At 34.6% G+C, this 27,428-nt stretch overlaps 2 protein-coding genes across 4 annotated transcripts in view; one reads left to right on the top strand and one right to left on the bottom strand.

The window, feature by feature from the left end:
• Positions 1 to 27,428, top strand: part of LOC149491550 (uncharacterized) — a 135,492-nt gene that overhangs the window by 3,029 nt on the left and 105,035 nt on the right. For all 3 annotated transcript variants that reach the window (XM_089695233.1, XM_089695237.1, XM_089695225.1), the window contains exon 2: positions 478 to 523. In XM_089695233.1, coding sequence (XP_089551359.1) covers positions 478 to 523 — 46 coding nt within the window. The remainder of the gene's footprint in view (positions 1 to 477; positions 524 to 27,428) is intronic.
• On the bottom strand, positions 7,653 to 8,835 carry LOC149491552 (uncharacterized). Its single transcript, XM_089695606.1, has 2 exons — positions 8,794 to 8,835; positions 7,653 to 8,696 (listed from the first exon to the last, which is right to left on the bottom strand). Exon 2 carries the CDS (start codon positions 8,681 to 8,683, stop codon positions 8,339 to 8,341), a length of 345 nt encoding a protein of 114 aa, XP_089551732.1. The 5' UTR covers positions 8,684 to 8,696; positions 8,794 to 8,835; the 3' UTR covers positions 7,653 to 8,338.

Here is a 27,428-nt window from a genome sequence, read left to right as displayed (position 1 = left end):
CTTTAGCATTCAAAATTTATACAGCAGCGGTATATATGTTAGCGGAATTGAAAAATGAATTCAAAACACACACGACTACATCCATATAAGCCCATCCGTCAACTAACGTGAACCTTTTAACCTATTTTAATTGGAACAGACGTGATTGAAACGGTCTAAAATCTGGGATTTAAAAGGAGGCACAAAAGTATTAAAACTGGGTAGAAGTTATACTATAACTTCTGTTTAAAATGGTTTTAGGGTTTTAAGTAACTGCTTAAAAGGTATATAAAATTACTAAATACCTTCTTATGATTAATTTATTATAACTGGTTAAAATCTCGATTTTTGTCAGACCTTTGTCCGAAATGCATCAAGATCCTGGACGCCGGTATAAGCTATTTGCGCTCGTAGAAAATGCTCAATTTATCTTGAATCCAACCGACATACAAAAGCTCTAATCAAATATCAGTTACTAAAATGCAATTTCTGTTGCAGAAAATCGACGATCAATCGGTGTTCTCCGATGAATCCGAAACCATAGGTAAGTACTATACGCAATAGTTTTTATACCACAGGTGATAATGGCAGATCTCAATGGAGGTGGCAACTGTTCAGGTAGTATATGTGGGCAAACGTTAACGAAGCACTATCCAAGCAGAGAGGCTTTGAATTTTAAAAAAAGTATCGCAGGTACGCACTAGTATGATAAACAGAACAGGAACAGCGACTAAAAGTACGAAACTTCAACATTTGCATCTCAAAGTTCTAATCAATGTTCGTTGCGGGTCTAATAAAAAAAAAAAATCTGCAACAAATCGATAAATCGTAATAAAAGTATAATTACGTCGTAGTATAAATAATTATGATACGTCTATCAGTAAGAAAGGCTGGAGGTAGAATCTCGGTAAAGATTAGTTATCAATGTAAATACTTCGCCGAAACATCGTAATTCCGATAGTAAATTTGACGATAATTTTTAATGTAGGTAAGTAAGTAAGTGATTTTTATAATGTGAAAGAATTGAAAAAAAGTGACCCGCGAATTTTTTTTTGAGATTTCCAGAATACAATAAAAATAATATTAATAAAAGAACCTAATAAATATGATGTACCTATTATTCAATGTATTATATAATATATTGCCTCTAACAGCGGCCACACAAGGCGAGTACTTAAGCTTAATAATTGAGTAGTGCTTAGGAATACAGCCTTAAGTTTATAATTAGGTCTTTCACAGACTCATCAACTGAGCTAATTTCTGTGTAAGAGGTTTAGAAATTGCTGGCGGTTCTTTGAGCTCAAATCCTTTGAAGGAGCGACAAATCTTACAGCAAAGTAGCTAGGTATGTAGACCATAATCTTTTTCCTCGTAAATGAAAATTACTTTCATAGTTTCATAGTTACCTACATTTTGCAGGTAATACAGTTAAAGTCTGTCCGTGGGTTTGTTTTTTTATTTATACCTCTAAACATGAGAGGTGCTCATATTAAACATTATGAAACTAAATAGTACGAAAATGTGCATTTCTATAACTGTACAGAAATCGATAGATTAATTGGTTGATCAGACTAGTTCTCATAAAAAATATTTTTCATAATTTGCTTGACTCGGGCTGTAAATCCGTTATCTGTATTCAACAAGTTGACGACTGTGCCACCGAGATAGACATAAATACTGAATACATCGTGAAAATAACGCCTCATTAATTACTTCACTACGATTGTCACTAACGTATATTTTTAATTAAAAAAGCTTTAAGCATTTTAACACTAAACTTTTCATACATAACGTGACGAGTCCCCATTGAACTCTACACAAAGGTTAATTTGAAATGTAATTATTATTGGTATTATATGTATGTTTCAAAGTGAAAACTAATTTGATGGTCGGACTTCGGATTCTGACATCATAAAACGGTTGGTAGTCTGTGCCTGTATTTTATACCTGGATCTAAAAAGGGACTTTTTCCCTGATTGTATTTTGTTAATTATTTTGCTCTCACGACAAATAAAAAAGTTTATAAAAATTAGTTTATTAGCAAGTAAAATTAATTTGCCCATACTCAACCCCATTTCCTGATATTTTGTGCATATTAAGCGGTCTGTAACTTAATCAAGTTAGTGAACTGTCCTCGTGGACATAACCGGGGAGATTACATTAGCTTACACGACACTGATTGACAAAGTCGCCTGCTATGCATGCATGATTAATTGCAATGCAATAATTGACAACCAAATAGGGTTAAGCGTGTTTTATAATGGGTTAGAGGTCTAGAGGATTTAATTATTAAACTACGAAACTAACAATCCATATCCGCAACTGGGTACTTTTGAAAATAATAATCGAATAAGTCCTAGTTTAAAAGGAAAGTGTAAAAAACCATATAAGATAATTATTGAATAATTTATTTCGAATTAGTTTTTGGTGTTCTAAATAAATGGAAAACTATTTATGTTATATGTATAAGTAGGTACTAGCTCAGTCCGCGGCGACCACGCCTCTTGTGAAGTGTTGGAAATTTCAGATGGAATAATATAATTTCGGCTTACCGACAAGATACATAAATTATGTTGAAACTACAGAAATTGATATTTATAATTATTATTGCTACTCATAAAATATAAATAATAATGGATAAAGGACAAGCTAAATTTAAACCGTAATATAATTTGCTCAATTGAGAAATCGTATTTTGAATCCGTTCTAAAGTCTTTACTTTTTAATAGTATTATTACGCTTTTGTAAAATTTAAGACGACGAAAATTCTAGATTCATTTATTAATCAAATTTTTCGGGACCAAACTAAAATAATAAACTGTATTAGAAGCTTGTTCCAAAATTAAAACCGTAGTTTATTGTCAATCAAGGAAAATGTAGCTTTCTTCTGCTTAAACAGTTTTCAAATTTAGTTACCTAGTTTTTGAGTTATCCATTACAAATATTCGCGGCTGTATAGTTTCTTCTTAAAATGAAGTTAAAGTCAGGTACAAATGTGAGACGGCCATTAGCACCGCGGTGGGTCAAAAGGAGGATTGTGCAAGACGCAGTGCGAAAAGCATTGTATTTTGTGAGGCTTATGAGTAATAGTGGATACCAAGTAACACAATTATTGCGTAGGTGATATTTTCAATTACAAAAACTTTGTCGTTTTATGTTTGAACGGGAGGTGGTTGATTGATTGTTAAAGCGATCACCACCAAATATTTACAGAAGTATTGCTAAATTTAAAAAGCCGGTCAAATATTTATTACGAAAGGTGATGTCGAATACAATACGGCAGAGTATGGTAGAGCTCACACTGCTGTTTAGCGGGGGACTATAAGCAAGACGGTTCTTTTCGTAATACGTAGGTACTAAGTAGTATTAAATATTATTTTTCTATGAAGCAAAATATTTTCAGCATTTACGTCGTCTCTGCGCGATAAAAATAATGAACTTCAAAAAAGATAAATTTTGTCAAGACGACTTGTTTACAATATTTTTTAGAGAATATAAAATGAATTCGTGAAAGTTGACCTAAATATAAAACAGGATAAATTAAACGGAAGCTTAGTGAGATAGCGTACAAAATAAAATTAATATACAGAGAGGTAAAGTAAATTACAAAGTTACAGTAAAAGATGAAGCCGTTAGATGCCATTTACGTTTCGAACTTTTTAGAAATTTGTATCTGAATATTTTTCTTGTAGAATAATTGATAGCCTTTGATACCAAATTTTCACATTAAATTTTATAACTTTCTCTCCTCCCTAACAATAACTAAATTCTTTCATCTTATGCTCATTATATCCATTAGATATATTGCTAGAATATAAATTTCATTGTATCTTTCTTTATATTTCTATTTATATCTTTCCAAATTAATAAAAAATTCATACGAGTAACACGCGAAAAAAACAAAAAATGAGTCTCGAAGCTTCTCTTTGAAAACATCCTCAATTAATTTTGCATCGAATAAAAATGTGACTGTGATTTCACATTAGCGCTGATAAAATAAATGTGACGATGCTTTTACGTATTTAATTACGCAAAAACAGCTGAAAAGATTATACGCTGTTACACGAGATAGTGTAGAAAATGATACAGTATTTACAGTTGTGGATGAATACATTTTTCATTTTTACTGAATACATTGTTGTTTATCGATCTGTATGTAATAACAATTACATACCCAATAATAATACCCATTACAAGCCGAGTACACGTCGATGCTTCTGTGATTTATGGGAGAGATAATTTACGATGTATGTATCTATTACGAAACTCATATTGAGATACGCCTTCAGGTATGTATTTGCAATAGAATGTGTATTACCTACATTTAATTGATTTGGTTAGGGAGCCAGGTGCAAATTTGGTTAACTATTTCCTCTCAAGAGATAATTCGTCAGACGCATGAGAGTATAGTATTATAAAGCCTCGTGAACGTCAGCTGGCGCTCGGTTGGGGGGGTGAGCGGTTGTAGCCTCCCACGCACATAGGAAAAAAAATACATTCATTCATTCATTTCCTCTCAGCTAAAAATTTGTCAAATTGTAGCTAACCCAATATCTCAACGAAAAAAAACAGTCAGCTGGTTACAACATGGTGTATTATACGTCAGCTGGTGTCTCGAACATGAAAGTTAAATTTAAAGAAAAATTTATTTTCCGTTATTTCCTCTCAAACAAAAATTTACCTGATGATAGCTTATATGTAACTGTGGATAAATATATATGTCAGCTGGCTGTATCTTGGTGGAAAAACCGTCAGCTGATACGGGAGGCTACAACCGCTCTTCCCCCCAACCGAGCTCCAGCTGACGTTCACGAGGCTTCATAATACTATACTTTGATGCATTTTACTAATTACCGCTTGAGAGGAACTTGGTCATAAAATCTGCTGCTGGCTCCCGGACCAATTGTTTCGAATCATTTAAATCGTTTTATTGCACATTATTGATAAGTTTAATCGGAAGCGGGCCTAATTTATTGAACATATAAATAAATAACTAGCTGTTTTCACACGACGCTGTTCGAGAATGGTTCAGTTTAGACTTAGAACCTATTTCAGTAAGTACCACCCTGATTATAAGGCTTTTTCATGTTCCTAAATGTAGATAAAATTACAGCAATTTACTTATTAAATATTAAACATCGCCGCAAATGAGTATCATCTTCATCGTATTTTTTTACTTGAAAAACACAGAATACTCGTATTACTATAATTTTGATAAGTCGATGTTGAAAATAGTATTATAAGAAAGAAATATAGCTCATAAATATAATGAATTTATTAGCACGTTTTTGGAAAAAGTCTGCAATGAAATTACGAGTAGATATTCTTTGGAGTAATTGGACGCTTTATGACCATCTTATTAATTAATTATGTCAATTAAGTACGTAATGAACTGTTTATTTTGATAGTGAATATGATGTTCCTTCAAAATACAATAAGCGCAGAAGCGTATGCCCTTATGGCATTTAATTGAGAAAAAAACAGTTTCAGTGGTTTCATGTTTTTAAACGAAAACAATCAAATAAGTTTAATAGGCAGACCCACTAACTCTCTTAAATTAGATATTTCGTGATTTTTTCTAGGGTTACTTGTTTCGCGAATCTTGTCTTAAAACAAGTACTAGGACATATTTCAGTATTAGGAGTGTGATGATACTTTCGCTTCGCTAAAAGTCGTTCTTATCTCCATGACCCATTTTCAGTAATTACTATGTATCTAGCAATGAAACCAATAGAGTTATGCTAAATATGTATTGACATATCCCAGAAAAATTTTCGAAAAATAAGAAAAACGTACATATATTGAGAATATTTATAAAGTAGGTAGGTTAATATCAAACCGAATAGTTAACTGAAAAAAAAAAACGAAATTTAAAACAAAACTCTTCCAATATTTATAGAAGTTAAGCAGTATTTTTAAATTGTATTCTTTACTGTACTAAAGCCATTTACAAGTATTTAATTTATTAATAATGCATTACAAATTAGGGCAAGACGTTATCACAATTTTTCGTAAAGTACTATCAATGCATTATAGCTATCGAATATATTAATTTAGCGATTACAAATAATAATAATACGTATAATTGATACGTTGGCAGATAGCGATCCAACTAGTTGTTAATTTGAAGATCGGCCACGATTGGCCACTGGGTGTTTTTCGTTCTACTTTACAAGATTGTGATTAAGGTCGGTCGTTATCAATATATTTATCAAGACGTATCATTCATCCTCGACGCGGTTTTTATCTTTCAGGCTCTATTCATTTGGCGCGTTTTTAGTTTTTAGCTGCAGGGAAGGGTTTTTTTCATGCCAACTATTTTAATATTAGTGACTATGATAGGATTAAGATTTTTTTTATATATTTGATCGATACTATCTATCATAATTTTTTAATGAACGTATTATCTAAACATAGTTTTTCCTTCATAAATTATACTATAGGATATCTTCACAAACCTTTTACCCGAATCATGAACCTAAATCGGTTCCAATTTCCTGAAATATGAAAGATGAAATTTAACGGATAAACAATTAACTTATCATTTACCTAAATTAAATGTAAATGAAATAGATTAGCTCTTACAAAAGGTAAGTATCTACCTACTTGAAGAAACAAATATTTGAGTTTGAGTTTCAGTACAAATACTTCCCCTTTGTCCGTCACTTTAATTCTTTGATTTCAAACTCGCAAGTCCAAATTTCTTCTGTTCCAGTTACATGGATGTTATTATTCTAATTGCAATTATATCAAGTATAAAGTCTTACTTTAGTATTCTTCGAGTTAAATGTGATTAGTTATGAGTGAAACCCTCGACGTAACTTCATGTTAGAAAGATTACTATGTAATTGCATGAAAAATTGCCTTTAAGTACCTAATTTATACCATTATACACACTTGCTATAAAATTGGCTTCCGTAATGGTAGTGCAAAAGTGCAAGTTCATGAATTTATACATATATGGTTATCTAACAATCGTGTAAATTATAGACCTTGTTTTGTAAATTGATACTTATACTAACATAATATGTTTTGTTTACACTTTTCTGCCAAGGACCGCACTATCAATTCATAATGACTTGTGTTTTGTATAAGTACCTACACCCGACATCATCCCCCAAACCTCCCACATGGAACGGACAGCGAAAAGCATCAGATAAAGTGGTTGAAAATATTTAATCTGGTCAATTGATCCAGCGATTACGGTTTACACCTATAGATAAACTGATTTGCCATTGTACTGATAGCGAGTATTAATACGGAGCAATAGATACCGTATTACATCGCGATGTGTGCGTGAGCTTAGCGAGCGGCCCGTGTTTGTGTTTGTAAATAATGGCTACAGCTTGGGAGAAAGAAATTTGTAAACGCATCAATTGAGCTTAAATCACGCAACAAATATATCGACATGCAGGTATCGAGAAAGGCTGACCCAAGTCAGTTTATTCTATTTAAATTTGTGCATATGCGAAGTCAGAATAAAATTCGGTGAAGAATGGAATATAAATTGAATGCGTATGAGAATTTCCTCGCGAGCGAGATGTGAAGATTGCATTTCCTCACTTTTATATTCTGATTCCTTTTTGATTTGCCATTTTATATGGGCGAGGAAAGTATTACCAGCGAACGGTAGGACGTACGTCGGTGGTAGGTCAATTAGCAAAGCCATTAACCCGGCGTCTGTATGGTAGAAAATTGTTACACTGACTGTCAAGTGGGTCAAAATTACCCTGAAATGTAGAAGCCTTTATTTTGTTGAACTTTAAATATATAATAAATATATGAGTATATTTTAGTTAGAACACTAATTTTAAGGTTATGCAGCAGAAATAAAAGGCAATTTAACTAATCGTAGCATCTTTGTTTGAGTTATGAAAAAACATACAAAAATAATCAACAAAAATAGACATCCTCAGTCTCGTTACTATAAAATAACATAAATGTTCACTTATAATCTTACAATTATCGTTTTGGTGTAGTTGAAAACGAGATCTTTCAAACTTAAATCAAAATAAAAATAAAACAGTCCTAAGTTAGTCTCATTCTTGCAACATATCACAGCACTCTTTGCAGTACGGAACAATATGTTCGGGACAAATAAACTTGTGACAGTTTGTGCATGTATGCGTCGTTTTGCGATCTTTTTTGGCTGGGCAAACTTGACACCTTTTCCGTACACCTTGTACATTTGCAGGTGGCTCCTCAGATGGTTCTCCAAGAAAATCTCTGATTCTCTTTCGCGTTTCTCTCGGCAACTGCACGACGTCTTGGCGAGTATTCAAGTGGTTATTTACGAGAGCAAGGCCTAACTTTTTGAGGAATTGGCGCCGTTTTACAATTTGATTATTATTTTTATTCTTCAGCAATCTATTTCTGATAAAGCCGACTTGGCTTGTGGCTGTACTCCTGGAGGCACTGTAATAATATTTTCCATTCTTGTACGTCTATTTTGACGAAAAGGTTGCTTTTGCCACTTAGTTCCATCTTTGCCAACATAATATTGTGATCTTTGTACCTGTAGTTCACTTAGAGGTGTATCATCTTCGTCACTGCTAGAAGGCGCCTGTTCTGTGTCAGTCTCTTGACTTTGAACACTGACACGATCCTGATCTTCCTCGCTTTCTGACGAAATTCCACTTTTCTCTGAATCAGATTGCTCTAAAATTGCTAAAATACGCTGCCGCTCACATTCATCACGATCCATTTTAAATTATAACCTACAAATAGCAGAATACGGAAATTATAATCTTTTTACACTAACTACTAAAATGGCGCATAATTGTTACATTGACTGTATAGTTGGGTCATATTTACCTTTTTGACGTTTGCGCACGTGTAACTCCCGGTGCAGTCGCACGACAACTAATTACTAAACTGTGGCATAAAACAAGAAAGGTGATGTCTTAACTCCAGCTACTGAGAAGTACGGCAACGTCGCGTTCGATTCTTAAAAGATACAAACAATTGAAAATTGCGCGGGTCATATTGACCCAACCATACAGACGCCGGGTTAAGAACATAGTTGGCCTCGGCTGACCACGAAGCGGCGCCGGCGCGGGCGGTCCACTTCGTGGTAGCATTATGTATTAAATAAAGGCACTTTCATTGGACAATTTCGTCCTCCCAAAATAATATCCCCGCTATGTTCGGGCCGTCGGTTATGAAATGTACGCAAAAATAAGCACGCCGTTACGCGGACACTAAACTGTGCATGAGGACGAGCGATGGTGGCATATAATTAGACACTTGACTAATACGCACGGAATGAATCCGTGTGAACTGCAAGCTGGTGTCTCGCCTGCGCCGGATCATATGAGATACCGAGATTACGATCTGCTGTTAACAATGCGTTGATTCCGTCCCACCTGTAATGGTGCCGTAAAATGTTTCAATTGTCTCTGCAAACTTGTTGATCTCATTGATCCATATATCCATTGGTCACGGCCTCACACTTGAACGCCTGAACCAATTACGCGACTTTTTATTTCATTTGTTGTTTGTAATTTTAAAGAGACAGTTCGTGTATGTTGCTGGAAATTGAGAAAATGTAAGGATTTAGAAATTAAAGATTTTTTAACAGATTTTAAACGCGATTTATTCATTATTTTCGCACACTTTACAGCGAGCGTGGTCACCAAAAACTCTTTAATTTCTAAATGTATAATACTCGCGTAAAATCAAACATTAGAAAATGTAAGGATGTTTACGTATAGTTAAGGTGGGATAACGCCTGTCCGATCGGCTAGTTAAGCTAACTATAACAAAACGGGTTTAAAACTGCATGTAAGATAAATGTCGAGCGTTATTAAACTTTTGATGAAATTCATAGTTTGAAGCACGTTGTTTTATTAAAATTTGTACCAGCAAAGGCTTAACGCTGTACGCGATGGTCCGGCGTTAATAGATTTGTAACTAAAAGTATTAGTTATCTACTAGAAGTTATACATGTACTATACTGCTTATATTTACATGAAAATTCAATAAAAATGGGTTGTCGGCTTCACATTAATTTAATAAAAACTTGATAAATATAAAGGATAAAGTTGTTTTTCAATGTGTCCAAAATGTTTTAAAGAATGTTTGAAGAAAATAGTTCAATATTAATGTCTTCATATTTTCTATTGGGAATAATAGCCAGAATGTTCGTAGGCGGTGTGGTTGCTATGGTGATATGGTTTTATCTCAGAATACCTACTTAAAAAGTCGGGACTTGGGTCCATAGTGGGTTATGGTTAAGAAATGTTTTTTTCCTGAAAGCTATCTAATTTCGTCTTGAAATGTAAGAGGCTTTATACTGAGTTGTTAAACCATCCGAAATATTATCTTCTTAATATATATAAATCTCGTGTCACAATGTTTGTCCTCAATGGACTCCTAAACCACTTAACCGATTATAATAAAATTCGCACACCATGTGTAGTTCGATCCAACTTGAGAGATAGGATAGTTTAAACATGTAGGTAGGTACCACGGGCGAAGCCGGGGCGGACCGCTAGTATATAATAATTCTGTAAAAGCTTATTACAGTTTATTGAACAATAAAATATCTTTAAATAGGATGAGTTTAGTTAAAGTTGTTACATCTTGTTATAAACAATCTGACACTCAAACTCGGCGCTATTCAAGGAAAACTCTAATTAAGCTAGTGTTAATTAAAACTACAGTTTTGAAGATAAACTTTTGCTGTTCCGCCTTAATTTGATATGCATAATTCTAAGTTATAGATAGAGTTATAATTGAATAAATCAAATACGTTTCGAAATAATTTATCATTTCTATAATTTGTATTTGTCATACTTACATCGTTTTATTTAAATGCAGTGTTTGCACTTGAATCGCTTTACAGAATAATATTGTTTTCAATACGATACAGTGTCCGACCGCTGGCGCCATTTCCTCACGCAGCCTTCGACATAATTTTCGATTATAACGACGATTGGCCAGTGTAATTGCGCCCGGCGTGCACCACTGTAGGCCAAGCCCTGTGATTAGGAAGCGTCCCTAATTGTAAACTATATTGAACTCAGATTGCATACTAATTCCTCTGATTGATCTGTTAATACGCGCTGTATTCGCCCATTAATATTGCTAATATACCATCACCGATCCAATATACATATTCATGCATTTCGCTCCGGCGCCCTTTGTTATGTTAATCTGTAGTTATTGGAACCCAATAAAATGTATTAAGGTTTTTTCTGACTCGGATTACACTAGATCGAATGTGATATGAATAATATGATGACATGCGTTGGCAGATGAAAGAGTTATAAGATTTAAAAGAGAATTGAAACAAAAAAAATAAAAAATAAATTGTACCTTTACTTGAATAAATAGTACCTTTTCCCCGAATATAGGTAATGAAAAATATAGTTGTTGTAGTTTAACTAAAAAAGAAAGAGAGCGATTTCAGCGAGTAATAAATCAATTCTGCCTTGTTATAAAAGTAATTATAGTCGTTTGTCCACATCCCAGTTCACATGTCCGTACTGATCTTGATCTATCCCCTCAAAAGATAATGACGTCTGAGTGGGTTTTGTTACAACAAGATCGTTAATTCCCTATCCATCATCGTATTGTCTATCATTGATGGGAGCGAATTACAAACGTACGGACAGGCTTATTGTCACACGGCGGATTGATCGCTGCTTCAATCCAAACCTGTTGATTTATTTGATCATTATTTCATTAACAATTGGACATCAAAGCAACGCTGTAGTGGCTATTATAACAAATAGATTGACAAAGGAATCTGAAACTGTACATTTCGGAAGGATATTCGCCGCTCGATGAGTAGGTACTGTTGAGACAATTGAATTTAGGTATTGTTGTTTGTGCATTTGCGCATTGTAGCTGGAACGTTGATGCTTATCTCAGTCGGCTTAATTTGATACCCCTTGTGACATTTTGTTGGTCTTACTATTCCGCCTTTCGGTGTTGAAGATTTTTCTTTGATACCTTATGCATTACAACTAGGCCACTATAAAAATTTAGATACTCTATCCTTCAGTTATATTCATTATCATATTAAAATTATGCAAGTAGCGTAGAACATGATGAACTAAAGACAGGCGGATCGCAATTAGAAGTGAACAGCTTCGAGCTGCCCCATTGCAGTTGAGGTCGACCGCAACACCACTCGAAACTGCCACTGCAGTGCTCCGAATCATAACCCATTAACTGCTAATTAGATACGTTTCTTATGACGATGAATAATAATGATTATTTTTCCGACCCAAATATCGACCAATAGAATTGCACCATTCGACGTCACGTGGTACAACCTACATGGTATTATCACAGTATTACCATATTTCCTACAGTAGTGCGACGAATGTACTTGTGCAGAGAAACGGAGGGGAACTGGCGGGGGTCGGGCGACGCGGGCCGCGTAAAGCAATCACGCTGAGATTGCTTTACCTATCGCGAAGGGCAGACGCTTCAGAGTTTTTTTGTGTAATAATTTATACTTACGTATTCTATAATGGTGGGCATAAACTGTTGTGTTTATGGATGCAAATCTACATTTAAATCCAAGGACATAAAGTTTCATAGATTTCCTCGCGACGAGAGGTAGGTTTTTCAAATTCTGTTTAGTACCAATTCAAAGATGTTGAAGATGTTTTTGACTATACATATTTTAAGTAGCTATAAGATATATATAAAATATATTATTGATGATTTTCAAGAAAACCAATTTGTTTCTCTGTTAATTCAAAGTTTTTATTTTAAAGTTTTCACAATAGTTAACATACAAATAGTTTGTTACTACAACAACTTAAAATATGTAATCTCACCTGTAAATTCAAAGAAACGACATTTAAAGTCCACTTATAATAAATCCTCAATTACAGTAAAAGTTCCTTATTCGCGGGGTATATGTTCCATAAATATGCCGCGAATACAGAAACCGTGAATACGGAATGGTAATTTATATGGGATTATAGGGGATACGTTCCTAGGTGACGATTGAGATTTTTTTCGTGTCGAAACTCGTTTCTCATTTTTTTTTGTTGACATTATAAACTAGGAAGAGTGCAGTGGATCACAATTTTTGTAACGAATGTGAAAGACGAAACAATAAAACACGCAAAGCGGCTTTTACTATAAACGGAACTACATTTAAAAATATACTTTATTTATTGAGTTATAAGGTTGCTTCCATTCTGTTTATTTACATTCTCAAAAACATCAATCGCAGTAAAGGCGGCTTGCGACAAAGGCGGCTTGTGTCAAAGGCCTCGGCGATATCATTTAACAACATAATAATATGTACTTTAGGCTAACTTGTAATAAGATCTATTTTACTTTCTTATTAGTCCATTTGACAAGGATATTGGGTTAGATACCTATTGGAATAATTTTATTATCATGTATGTACTTATTAAATCCGCGAATAAAAAAAATTTTAATCGTTTCTCGCCATTTTTTCTTTCTGCTACGTCAATCCGAGCCACAGATAACATGAACACGCGAAGCGCGCCAAATTTGAATAATGATGAAATGTTATTTCATTACATATAATATATGTTACCGGTAATGTATGAAATCAAGGAATTGTATATGTTACCGGAAATGTATGAAATCAAGGAATTGTATACAAATCCTAGGAAATGTGTACAATTCTAAAATATTATTATAATTCAAATATAAACTATTTAATGCATAGACATCCTTATACTATGTTTCTGTATAAATAATTACATTAGATTCAACAATCACAATTATTTTTAATGTGCATGTGAATAAATAATTACATATTAATAGTTATGATAAAAATTGTTTTATTTCCCATTTGGTGACAACCCTAGCATATTTACACGTGGCAGCGTGAGTACCTACACTGGCGGCGGCATCGCGCGACATCAAAGGCGATTCCTTACTGTAGGAAAATAATATTGTAATACTGTGGTATTATACTGATAATTTTTTGAAAATTTTCTCTGGTCGTTGACGTCAAACTGACAGGTTCAATTCAATTGTGAAATTATTGGCCGACATTTGGGACGGAAAAATAATCTCCCGAATACCACACGAGCTTCAAAATTATCTGGCATTTCCCTCAAGGTTCCCTGCAAACAAATAAAGTCGTCAAGTTTTTCAGGAAAAATCACTCGCGCTTCGCGCTCGTGATTTTTTAACCTTGACTAAAAACTTGACTCCTTCATTTGTTTGCAACGAACCTATCGGAAAATACCCGATAATTTTGAAGCTCTTGTGGTATTATAAGTGATACTTTGAAATATTTCTTTAGAGAAAAGTGGTTTATTCAAAGACCAAGACTCACTATGTGAAAATTTTGAATTACTATTGTTATTTGTCCAACATGAAATAGAACTAAAAGCTACATTATGCGATTGCAACCGAACAATTCCTATTCCGGGTACACATAAAATACTTCAGGAACACAGTTTTATTTAGAAACCGTGAATCTTTCGAGATTTTATTTGGTACAGTGAAAACTTAATACGGCGGATATATTTCCCCGTCGTGTCCCGGTGGGAGTGGGAGCGGCTCGCGGACCGGCCGCTGTAAAGTCTTATAGACAGGGTATGTACACGGCACGCTGAACGATTCCCGAACTTTACGACGCATTTCAGTCTATTGGTTTGCGAATTAAGTTTATTGCCGTAATCTATCAATGTTGGCACATCGAATAGTGATTAATTAAATATCGTTACGGCCTATCCGCGGGTGCTAATTGACTTGTTTGCGTCGATTTGGTGCTAAGCGGCGAACGGTTACGCTTTTGGGAAAAATAATTAATACCGCTGTGTTTTTCAAAACAAAAGGCCAGTATGATGATAACAAACAAGGAATTGAAATCGTTTAGAATATACCTACGTCGAAACAATAAAACTGTAGCTACGTAACATATAATGATGTATACCTATTCTAGATGTCTGAACTGGGGATTTATTCAAAACAATAGTCTATTGCATCGAAAAATCTTTTGTAGAAATAGGACCTATTCGAACCATATTGTTTTTTCAAAATACCAGTTTTATTTCAAAGAGCACAATTGAAAATAAATATCATATAGTCTACTCTACAGTCGGAGTGCCGTAGCAGACGGGAGTTTAGCGTCACTCAAAAGCGACGCGCTGCCGGACTACTCAAATTGAATGAGCCCCATCAAGGTTTAGCTGAATCGGATTTGAATCCCGACATTGAATACTTCGGCGCGGCGTGTAACTACGCGGACAGTTGAACGAGACTTCGCGTTTTATTGACTTTTATTTTCACGCGCGGTCTTCGCTCGTGGAAAAGTTTAGTTCGTAGCTTTCCGAGCGCCGGACTGCGGACACAATGGACGATGTAAAACTCATTAAATGTAAAAGTTTCGTTTGCGGTCGCGACTGGCTCTGCTCGTCTCTCGTGTCGCATTTGTTACATGTTTCATAATATGCTAGTAGTATTTGCTCGGATGTTCATTAAATGATAAATGATATTTGTTTTCAGATTTTATGTACTAGCGGTAGTAGTGCTGACTGGTTTTATTAAAATGAATGAAGCAGATAATTCAAATGTTGCGTCTATTTAAGTAGAGTATTTTCAGGATCTGTTCAAAGTTTCAGAGGCGGGTTGCCTAACCTAACAAAGAGTACTAATTTTATCTCAATAGAATTATGTATAGAATTGTATACATATTGTACAAATAAACTTAATACATTACATTGTACGGCTAAACCAACTAAATCTCGCCGGACAAATGTTAATTCAGCTGGGTGTATGGATACAGGCGGTATCTTCAATCTTTGCAGAACTTTCTAACATTGTTATTGATTGGAATTAGAGGTAAATTGGGATTGATTTTTACACCTCTATTTTTGGGTTTAGATTGATTTAGGTCTTGCAATTGCTTTTAAGATTCAACCACACGTGATAGCTTTTAAACCGTGAGAGGATTTTATTTAAACCCTTCACTAATCCATGTAGGTAACAAAATGAAAGAGCTTGCAGTTTTATTATTCTTATTTTAAAGTCAATAGTTAAGTAGAAAAATTGCGTTTTATTATTACGATATCTATAGAAATGTTTAATATGAACGTAAGAACATGGGAAAGATTTTTCCATTTAAGTTATTATTTCAGTCTTATTCCGGACAATTCATTAATTGTATATTTCTCAAGGGTATTAAACTAAGTATGTTTTATATGATTGTATTTTTATATAATAGCGGTATAGTAAAGGTAGTACATGAGAACGGTACTGTGATGCACAGATTTGTGAAAATATTTCCTATTAAAAGTTGAATTTTAAGACTTATTTTAAAATTAGATTTATTTTCCAACGAGCATGGAATCTCGAGTAATTTTACAGGATCAAACAATGGAGTATGCCTGGCTTAAACATTTTAATTATATCGGCAAAAATTGCTATTCGTCATTAAGCTGCAAGTAAAAAACAAACCTTTAATTGTTCCGTAGAGTATTCAGAAAATATCGGGCCGGCCAACAATGAAATTACGGCCGATCGAACATTATAATTGCATTTTAAAATATGTGTTTAAGCAAATTCTTGATTCTGTTGTTGCTCTCTTGAAAATACGAAGCTTCACTATTATGAGCTTATTTTCTATAAGTACCTAGGTATTATTTATCGACATGAAAGCTTTTGTGATAATTCAAAACTAAATATTGAATTCTATTAAGTAATCTTCGATGTACCTATTGTGTTTAAGATTTTCAATGAAATCGAACGACAACAATCAAAAGAAAAATAAGTAATTATTGTGTACAAAGCGAAAACTAAAAAAGTCGTCGTTACCTCCCACGACTTATGTAACATCTTTTCATTAACAAGCTGTAAGCAGTGAGCACTTTCATGAAATTGGTTTTGTTTCGAAACTAATGCTTCGCCGTGGCTTCGTCGAGATTAAAAGTGCGGAGTTTCAAAAGGGTACCTATTCAAGTCGAGGGTGTATTCAATTCAATTTCCTGTGCCATTCTTTTGTCCAATACACGCGAAGTCCATTCCTCTGGTGTAACTCTGTTAAATAGCACTAGTGGGTCGGCCACACCGCACACGTGTATGTCGGCAAGCGGCAAGTGGACCGTGCCGGCCGCTCTGACGCGGGCGCTCTTAGCCCCGAAACCACGTCATTATAAATCATAATTAGATCGTTAATTGTATATAGTAAGGTGAATGCTAAGCGATGCTTGTGAATGTCAAGTTCAGGCCTGATTGATTGTGATTGTGCCATGGAATAGCGGTGTTGCGCATTTCAGTGTTTAATTGAAGAGACATAACTATTATACATATATTTTGATTAATAGTGTAACAAGATATCGTTTTTTGCGATTTCGAATTGTAATAGTAATTGGGTTATTCGAGACCATTCCTTTATTTTTAGTTTGATTCTGTTAAACTTCTTTTTCAGTACACATAAAGAGAAACATTAACCTATTTTATGTACGTAATTCGAAATAAAAGGCCGAATGTATTTCATAGCTGTGTCAGAAGCTTTTTGTATCGACTCGATTCATAAAAAGTCTTCATAATCAGTTTAATCAAAAGTCCTGTATAGAGATCGCAAAACTATATGCTTGCTATTGATTATTGAGTAGTTCCTACTCTACTCTGCGTTGTACGAGCCGTGCAAATCAAATCAAATCATATATTTTTTTTTTCAAGAATTGTGGAAGGTTTACAAATGTCGTTAACAGATATGTTATGATGTAGCTACAAAGTGAGCTTTAAAAGAGCCTGTTCCTGGAAGGGCTTCTTTCTTCGGTGGAGTTTATAATAGTTTTTGTTTAATAGAAACATGTTCGATCTGATAGGATACCTACGGAAAGCAAACTACTTATACTATAGCATACTGAAAACCACAATATCATATTATAGCATCAAGCTTTTATTTGAATTATTTTTTTAAATTATAAATTTTTTAATGATGTGTAAATCTTAAATTATCTTAAATCTTAAATTTTTAATGTATTGTCTTTAAACATTTGCTTTTTTAGGTCTCTGTCTTCTAGCCCTTATAAAAATTAAATCAGCGTAACAATTTCGAAATGCATCCACCCCGAACCTTGCAAGATCACGGAACTTTATAAGTATTAAGCTTTCCCCAAATGGAAACACGCGGTTTACCTCCGGCATGCCGCGGAGTGAGGATTGCACGCTCTCGATATCACACTCAATCCCTCTGGACACACGCTCCGTCCCTCGGCGGTGTAGTCGACAATAATCGATACTATTATCATACTACTATAATACGCCTCACTTTATCGTGTATCTTTGATAGGTGATTAGGAATATGTAATTTTATTTATTTAAACGACGCGACGCGACATAGCCATCAATATGATGAAAATTTCGCATTTATACCAATTATTTTCTCGCCTATTTTTATACAGAGAACCTGGCAATAAAATTTCTACTTGAAAGAAAATTGTCGGATTGAATCACTCGAAACGCTACGTTTTATTGGTACTGAATGTAAAACGGAGTTGTTTTTTTAATTTCATCTCGTCCTATCGCGGAAATCAATATTCGATTCTATAGGTATACAGTTTAGCTATCGTGCGAACTATTGTGATAACATGTGTTGAGAATAAACAATTTCTATTATACTTCAGGTTAGGTAATACAACTGTGGGGCGTGGGCTCATAGATGGGACGTTGCGAACAATATGATGGAAAGTTCTTGAATCATGAGCGCCACTGCCTACAAAATAAAGTATTTATCATGAGCAGAGCTTATCTAAGTGCATACGTGTGGACGTCGCTTTACATTCGCACTGTACATTGTAGTAAAGTGAGATTGGAAAATTAAAATTCTCTGATAAAATATTGCTTACTAGAGTTTTTACCGACATGTATTTTGAGGCCTCATGTGGCCTGATTCTGTCATACACAGAAAAAGTTTGAAATAGCTATATTAATTGATAGTTTTGGTATTTTGCACAGTTATTTGTCGGTTTGCCTTATTCAGTACGTCTAACAACGTAATAATATATGGTAGAGCTAGCTAATTATCTATTGAATTACATGTAATGCCAATGTAATTTATTAATTATAGAAATAATAACTTTATATCATAAACGAGTATCAGTAATCGGCGTTTATTAAACAATGTGGAAACTAAAAATTACTATAATTCGAGTTATTACTACAGCATTTTAATATTTATAGCGTTCTGACGTTGGCTTTTCATCTTATCATAATGTATATGATACGTACGATATCTACAGAAGTCTACGGGAGTGCTATGATGCAACCGGATGTTTATAATTATAATTCTGCTGCGAATAGTTCTAAGATACATTTCCGAAGATACGACTAAGTATGGAATACTACAGAAGGAAGATTAACCGAGTATAGACACGTCGACTGATGTAGTCCAGCGATTATATGCTAAGGTATACAAAGGTAGGAGTCGAGGCACAAACTAAGTCGTTATTACACTGATGGGAACACCACGGTGTCGGGTTTTAAATGCACTAGTAATTAATCTGATGGGCTCGGTGTTCGATGGAACAGCCCCGTTTGTGGAACGTTATCGGGACTAGAGAGATGCTATTAATTTCCATCCATACATAGTGCAGATTGAAGCTAAGTCATACATCGGCTTATGAACTAGTTGGTAACTAATATACCGCCTAGCGTGTATTTGTTGAAATATCTCGGTTCATGCACTCTGATGTTGATGCCGCCGGGGCTGAGATTCGAACTTCTGGTAATATTTGCAGTTGGACAGGAAAATCATTTAGAGGATTGTGCTAACTTAAACTTTGAATACTTTAACTCAAAGTTGAACTAATATTGTTTGTATATATTTCTTTCTAATTTTTATTATGGAATATTTCGTACATAATGTTTAGTAATAATGTCGTAATATTTCGACTACCATATAAATAATATTATACATATTTTCTCAAAAGTTCGCGTCATATTTGATGGAGGATACGCGGCATATTTAATAAAGCTGATCCCTTATTTCTAATTTTTCTATTCCCTTTCATATTGGCACCGGATTCTGTGGCTGTGGGCTATCCTTATACGGCGCCTACGCTATTAATGTCTCGGAATTGGATACAATAAATAATGCATAAATGCTATTTTACTAGTTCTCATATAGCTAGTGCTAAACAAGGCGATGTCTGCGCCGATGTATTCTTCTCTTTTTTGTGCTGGGTGCCTTCGCGATATTAAAATTCTTTGAGCGATGTTTTACAAGTACGACGATAAAGAGCGCCTTAATAAAATGATATTTACTCCCGCGACTCTATCATGAAGTGAGCTTGTTAAATGTTATACCTAATACCTGTATAATGCCTTGATGAGGAATAGATACATTAAATTTGTGCAGATAAGCTCCGTGAATATCCTTGAATATTATGACTATGGTTCTTTAGAAATCTAAGTAAAAAATCTAGCGCTATTTTTTTCACGTTTTAATTTCAACGACTGTCTGGTAGACACGAGCTTACACCTGTTGACTATATTATAATTGGAATACATTTATAAAGATTATTAAGAAATTTGTGCCTTTCGCATCATGATTCATCATAACACTTACAAATTTAAACGTCAAAACTTTCACAAACATTAATACGATGTTATCGATCACAAGCAATCGATAAACTGTACAAATATTAAAGAATTTAATGACTCACGGCGACCGCCAAAACTGTAAATAAATACGGCGCTAACTCGTCGGAAATTACGTATTAATACATGCATTGTTACAGGAAGGAACGCGTCGAAACTGTTGACTTGAGGAAAGTGCCCAATATAGTTTTTTAAGTGACCTTCGACAGTTATCATACGCAAGGTCCGACCGTGTTTGGTGTGTGAAATACAATAATTGGTATTCCGAGGAAAGAGCAAGAGATAAAGGACCATGTAATTGCTTAGAATTATTTGCTATCTGTGTTGTATGGTTCTTCTTTGTGTGTACTTATGTCGTCAGCGACTATCGGTTATCCCGGAAAAATGTCTCAGTTTGGTAACAAAATAAGCCGCTCAAGATCAAGAAGCAATGTGCTTAATCACTTCATAATGCTTTAATAGTAGTAAAAATACAAAAATTAATATTTAGCTGTTCAGTGAATGTTCTGCTTTGAATGAAGAGCATGAAGCACTTTGTGTTTTGTTTTATATCTTGAATCTTCTATCAATAACGTCTTGATCCGCGGTAAAGTATATTGAAATTGGCTCTCGTGATGTGTGATAAAAGCTTCCCCCAAAGCTTTGATATCATCGCAGAAAAGTCTTAACGGGAATCCAGATAGCTGCTACAAATATAATACCTTTTACTTTTAATAGAAACATTTTAAGAGAAATGCAATCTTCGCAAGTAACTTTACCAAGGATTCACTTGGATTATTTTAGATTTAAATAATAAATATAAATTACATTTCCGAAAACAAATGAAGTCCTCATTTCGCCGCATATCTTTGATGTATGTAATTATGTATCTAACCTCCAGTAACGATTATTTGAAAATATCGTTGTGGTAATATATTCAAGGATATTTCATTTAAAGCAGATATACATTAACATTAAAGACAGTAATTTGTTATCATACTTTTAGCAAACCATAATTTGTTTTTAATATGCTGGCATTCTAGGAGATAATAATTATCTATTGCAATTACTTCAACTCTATTAAATATTTTAAGCATAAGTAAAAAACAACAGTGCTATAATGTAGAGGTGTATGTTTCTTGATATGATTTTTATCCACTTATTATTCTTTATAGGTTTTACGAGTGTTTACAATGATCGACGATCATAATTTTTCCTGCCTAAATAATTTATAACAGTTGAATTGCGATGTCTATATTTGTTTTATTATTGCAATATATTTTTCTTCCTAGCCTTTCGATCGTTCTGTCGGTTCTCTTCCCAGTTCCCACTATCCCAGTCAGTGAGCGTAGAAAGCTGTAATTGGATTGCAATGAAGGAATACGAGTCTGCTCTTAAACCCAGAAGGTACAAGACTGGAGTGAAGTATTTTAATATTCTTAGGGGATAACTCAAATGCTGAGGCGCTGGAGTTTAATTACATTCCCGTTGCCGTATCAAACGCATACAAACAGTCCTTAAGGTCCACATTCTTATTGCGAGAAATTCATTAAAGTTAAATAAACGATTTTTATTTATTTATTTATTTTACGTCTATTTCGTCCGAGGGAGCGTTATTGTGACGGGATGGGACGTGCAATCGGTTAACATTTGTATTAATGTATACTTTCGATTTATACTGGTCTGGGTAGTCTCTATGTTGGTCATTTTCTTTATTTATTTGCAACACTCTATTGGTTTCAAATTTGATGTTGTTAATGATAAGCTGACACGCGTACATCCGCACGCGTAAATCTATTAAACTGTTTCATACATAAATTTCGAATATTACATATATGTATGTATATTATTATTAAAGTTTCGCATCACTTGTTTATCTTACGGAATAACCTAATGTGTTCCCGCTGATTGATATTTCCACGCTTTGTACAACAGATCAATAAATAAAACGTAAATGGTGTTAGTTTCACTAACAGCTTTTAATTTTTTGCGCATCGCTAATTCGCTAGTGAATGACCCGAAAATTTGGCAAAATCAGTTTAAAACGTTCATAAAAGCCGGGATAAGGTTTTCAGGATGAAAATGTCCGGAAAATTCGGGGTGTGTTTGTTGGACAGTGATTTTAGTTATTAGTTTACTCACATATTTCGTTTTAATTTTTTTCCATAGTTTGGCTGCGTTATAAGAAATTGCTTTTTAAAACATTGGGCAATGTTCAAACAAAGCGTATTGTGAAAGCATTATATGACACACGGCGAGGTTACAGAATAAAGAGTCACTCGTCACAATAATTATGAGGCGCTCGTAAGTGAACATTAGCTGAGTGTAGAGAGGTGAGCCGGCCTCCTCCGACCCATTATGCTCCAGCTCGAACTAATTCGACGAAATTAACCATCAAGCATCGACATTTCTGTATACAAAACATTTCAATAAAAACCTATTGTTTGTCGGTCACGCCGTCTCGCACGCCTCGTCTTCGACTCTGCCTAAAATTAGTTTATCCTTGGAATTTACATAAGAAACGATGGAATTTTGACACAAATATTATTTTGACACTTGTGACCTTATTTTGTTAATGACAGTTTTGACGACAAATATAACGCATCGGCAATGTTTGGCCTTTTGGAATGTGGACGGATGCATGGCGCAAACTGTGCGTTTATATTCCTGGAAAATAAATAAATATTCACCAGTTTTCATTGAATTTGGCTTCTTACTTCGACATTTTTTATTTTCTATAGTTGTGTTTCTGAAGGGGTAGTAGTTTTGGAGTTATTGTTATTAGATTAAATTCGAGAAAAACATAACATTTAGGATAACAAGAATTACAACCAAAAACATATTCTATATCAACAAATATACCAAATTGATTTTACAAATCGATATCCACAGCGTAATATTAAATAAAGTGCAGCTTCCCGAAGTTCAGTGTAACTCGATTTTGTAAAGGAGTCCTCGATCACTTCTGCCTGGCTGCCGGCACCGACACTTGCAACAGTACAACCGGCGACCGGCATGCAATGCGTTATCTCATCTCTTCGACTGACTGCTACTGTATTCATTCGTTTATTGGAAGCTGGATTACGAACTCTCGTTTAGGCAGTAGGCTTTAGTTGTCATTACATTAACATAGTTCTATTGCGGTTGTATTGAGTACGCTTTAATATTTAAAAAAAAATCCAACATTAATTGTTTGCAGTGTTAAATCTGATTGTATTGCTATTCAATGGAACGTTTTTATCTGATGGCGCATTCCACGCATACTATCGTACATTGGAGCGTAAATGAACCGATACTATAGTATTTAATAAAGTGCAATAGCATTGTTGTTCGCAATTGAGTAGTTTTCACTGCTATTACGCGATTGCGATAGTGTGGCGCATGTTAATGCGATGCCATCGGGTGCGATTATGACATTGCTGGTGCGTGCGGAATCCGACACTACACAGCGATGTTAATTGGTGATTAGTTCGCTTGTTAGTGTAAGTATTGGAGCCTTAACAGCAGTGGTCGACGCGCGGATTGTCGCGTGCCGATTCGCCTAGTTGCCGCCGTGCGAGTAAAGAGGTTTTGTTCCTGTTTGGCTGATTATTGTTTACTCATTTTTAATAATTAATGGATAGATAGATCTGTGCATAGCAAGAACTAACAGGGGAGGCTAGAAAAGTATTATAATTAATGTTTTACTATGATGACATCAGCGTTTTCTGTAGCAGAATAGTAATTCGTGTGTTTTAAGTTGCATTAAGAAAATATTATAACTTTTGTACGTTCAATACCGCAACACAATGAAGTATGTTTATTCGGCTGTTGGGAAATAATCGCGTTAAAACGTAAAAATGCCAAATTGTTTTTTAACGCGTTCCGATTGAACCGTTTTTGTACTTTGTGCAAATCACTAAAACGAGCTGCGTGACGTCATCGTCATCGGCTTTATAGTGTTACTTAATGAAAAGCGCTTTAATTGCTCCAAACTTGTGAGAGAAATGGTGGACTAATGACTCGGCACAATGTTCTCAGTAGATCTATATAACGTGTAGGTTTTACTTCACGTCGAACCGCCGGCTACAAAGTTTTAAGATTCGGACCACAATTCGGACCATTTACTGACGACTTTATTAGTCTTCTGCCCGTGGAACGTCCGTCTTTTAAAACAAATAGTATTGAATTTATAATACGGCCAGCAGAAATGCATTAATTACAACGAAATATTCAACTTAATTACGATTCAAATATAAAAAAAGCTAATTAGCTCGCAGTTAATTAAATGAATGGGAATGACTCATATTTCCTGTAATAATAGTAGTTTTTAACATAATAGCTGGAATGATATTTTGCATTGAAGCGTTTAAAACTGAGTTGTGTTTATTCAATAAAATGTTTTAATATCGAGAAAATCAGATGGTGAAATTGTCCGTCGTTCCGCGTCGAGGTTATTTAAAAAGCACTTCGATATTGCCGCGACACTGTGAAAATTACTTGCTATTCTTTTTTAATCAAATCTAGATACAAATGTTTTCCATTTCATCTAATACTGCGGTTTCCAAGAAATTTTGTACCTGTGCCACCTTTTTATGAATTTAATATTCGTATTAAATAACTTGATATTTAGGTACCTGGGCTACGGAACATGTAGCTAATACTTTGTTGTCGACGGATTTTGTTATCGAGATTGTACAGTAGGTACTCTAATATTGTTTGATTGATCTGCAATTACATTCTAATATGAAATTTTGTGTGAGTCACCTTTACTGGTAAAACCCTGAAAATATGCCCAGGAGGATTTACTATTTATTGCGGAAATTAACTTTGATGTGTATTATTTAATAACATTTAGGTATACGCCTGGTGTGATGTAAAAATAACTTCAATGGGCTTATCATATAAATTGATCAACACCTCATATTATCACATACTTTACTCAACATGATTACTTTGATAAAACCTTCTTCCGAGTAAAGAAGCACCGCATCACACTCACGAAGAACATGTGTTGTCTGTTATACATAGTACACACATCGACTGCCGCAAAACAAATATATAAACATCATTTTGGGTGAACACCGAATAAATATAAGGAAATTACGTTTAGAAATACAAGATTGGCGCCCGGAGCTGTACGGCTCGGGCGGTTTAATTTCCGTGCGCCCAGTGCCTGTGTTTGTGAACGTATTGACGGTGACGGATTGTTTCAAATTTGTTTTTCAATTCATAGTGACGATTGGCTTTGCTGCACGGATATGAGGGTATCCAGTGAATTAGTAGCTGGAAAGGTGAATCCGTAATCGACCAAGAATTATTATTACGGACTTATACAAGCTCCCGATGTATCGAAGCAGATTATCTACAGAAATGGAATAGGAAGTGCATTTGTTATTGTTCGTTATTATACATCTCTTGCGCAGTTGCCCAATCTGCGTGTAGAATGGACGCGGACGTCGTGATTGTCATTTGAAAATTGCTTAGAATTCAATTAAAATGGCCCCGACCTAAATCCGGTATCATCCATTAAAAATAATTTTATAAATGAATCTTAATATTGTCTTGTGATTTCTATGTGTAAATGTTTTGCCTCAAAACCTTACTTAGTTTGCTAATATGCGAAATAATATGACCAAAAGTATTTATCGCTTATTTGCGTATTTCGCATATGCTCTGTGATTTCTATGTGTAAAGGTTTTGCCTCAAAACCTTACTTAGTTTGCTAATATGCGATATAATATGACCAAAAGTATTTATCGCTTATTTGCGTATTTCGCATATGCTCTGCCTCTCTCATAAATAATAGACGTTGAAAACTATGGGATGTTTGTTCTAAGATCTCCTTTATATCAGCCGATACGTGTCGATATCTGCCGATACGATGTCTGTCGGCTATTGAAGCTAGTAGTAGTATAATAAGATTGTCTATAAATTGCTGTAATTTTAAATATGGCCATATTTGGTCTTGATAGCTGGGTCCACACCGGCCGATCCACCGCGATCCGACCTTTGTATTACATATTACATATTATTTTACTTTTTTAAAGTACCTAATAATGATGATAAAAATAGTGACCTTAAAATATGATACTTCTCGTAATTTTATTTACACGAAAAAGTATCGGTAATCGGTATACAATCGTCATCGTATCGGATGCTGTGTGTAAACTATAATGTGGGATTACTAAAAATAACCGCACAACTATATGTGGAATGTGTAGTAAACAATTCAATTGTTCTCCGTGTGTTGCAAGAGAATTAATTTATTGATTTATCTTCCCGTCGTGACCTAAGACATGATTATAATAAAGAGATCGATTCAATTCTTTATTTACGGTCTGTAAACAAATTATCGTGAAGCAATATTATTGAAGGGAACTCGTCGATATTTAGCACGCTTTTCGCTTCTGCAATTTGTTCCGAATACGATGTTACTTTATTTTCTGAAGTAACTAATTGTGCTTGCGCAAATATGCTTGAATGTTCAATAGTTTTGCTGGGAAAATTTGTTCGTTGATGATTAGATGGTACAATGTATACAGTTGGCTAATTGAATATTTGTAGATAACTTAGCACTTTATTTTAGAAAGCTACAAGATATTCCATTAGGCTTTCAGAGTCAAAGGTATACCTTGAGGTACCGACCAATAGCGTTGCGAAAAAAGTAGTGAGATAAAAATTTCCACTTGCGTATTGGCTCAGCGAAAGTCTATTTGTATTCCACTTATTTGCAAGTAAGCAGCCTATCCCGCATTATACACGGCAGTAGGTGCTAGTCAAACAGGTGTGATCATGTGTCAGTATGGTGATGGGTATGCTAATGTTGTTGACGGAGAGCCGATTGTCCTGTAAATAGGGCGCATAATAACCATGCCGCTTTGTTTTTAACATTTTACACCCGAGCAGTGGATGCATTATGCGCGTGT

The sequence above is a fragment of the Colias philodice genome, chromosome 1, assembly GCF_061535455.1.
Source record: "Colias philodice isolate Cphi_HAF_F1 chromosome 1, ilColPhil1 Martin Lab GWU primary, whole genome shotgun sequence".
NCBI classification, from domain to species: domain Eukaryota; kingdom Metazoa; phylum Arthropoda; class Insecta; order Lepidoptera; family Pieridae; genus Colias; species Colias philodice.
This window is presented reverse-complemented; position numbering and strand designations above follow the sequence as displayed.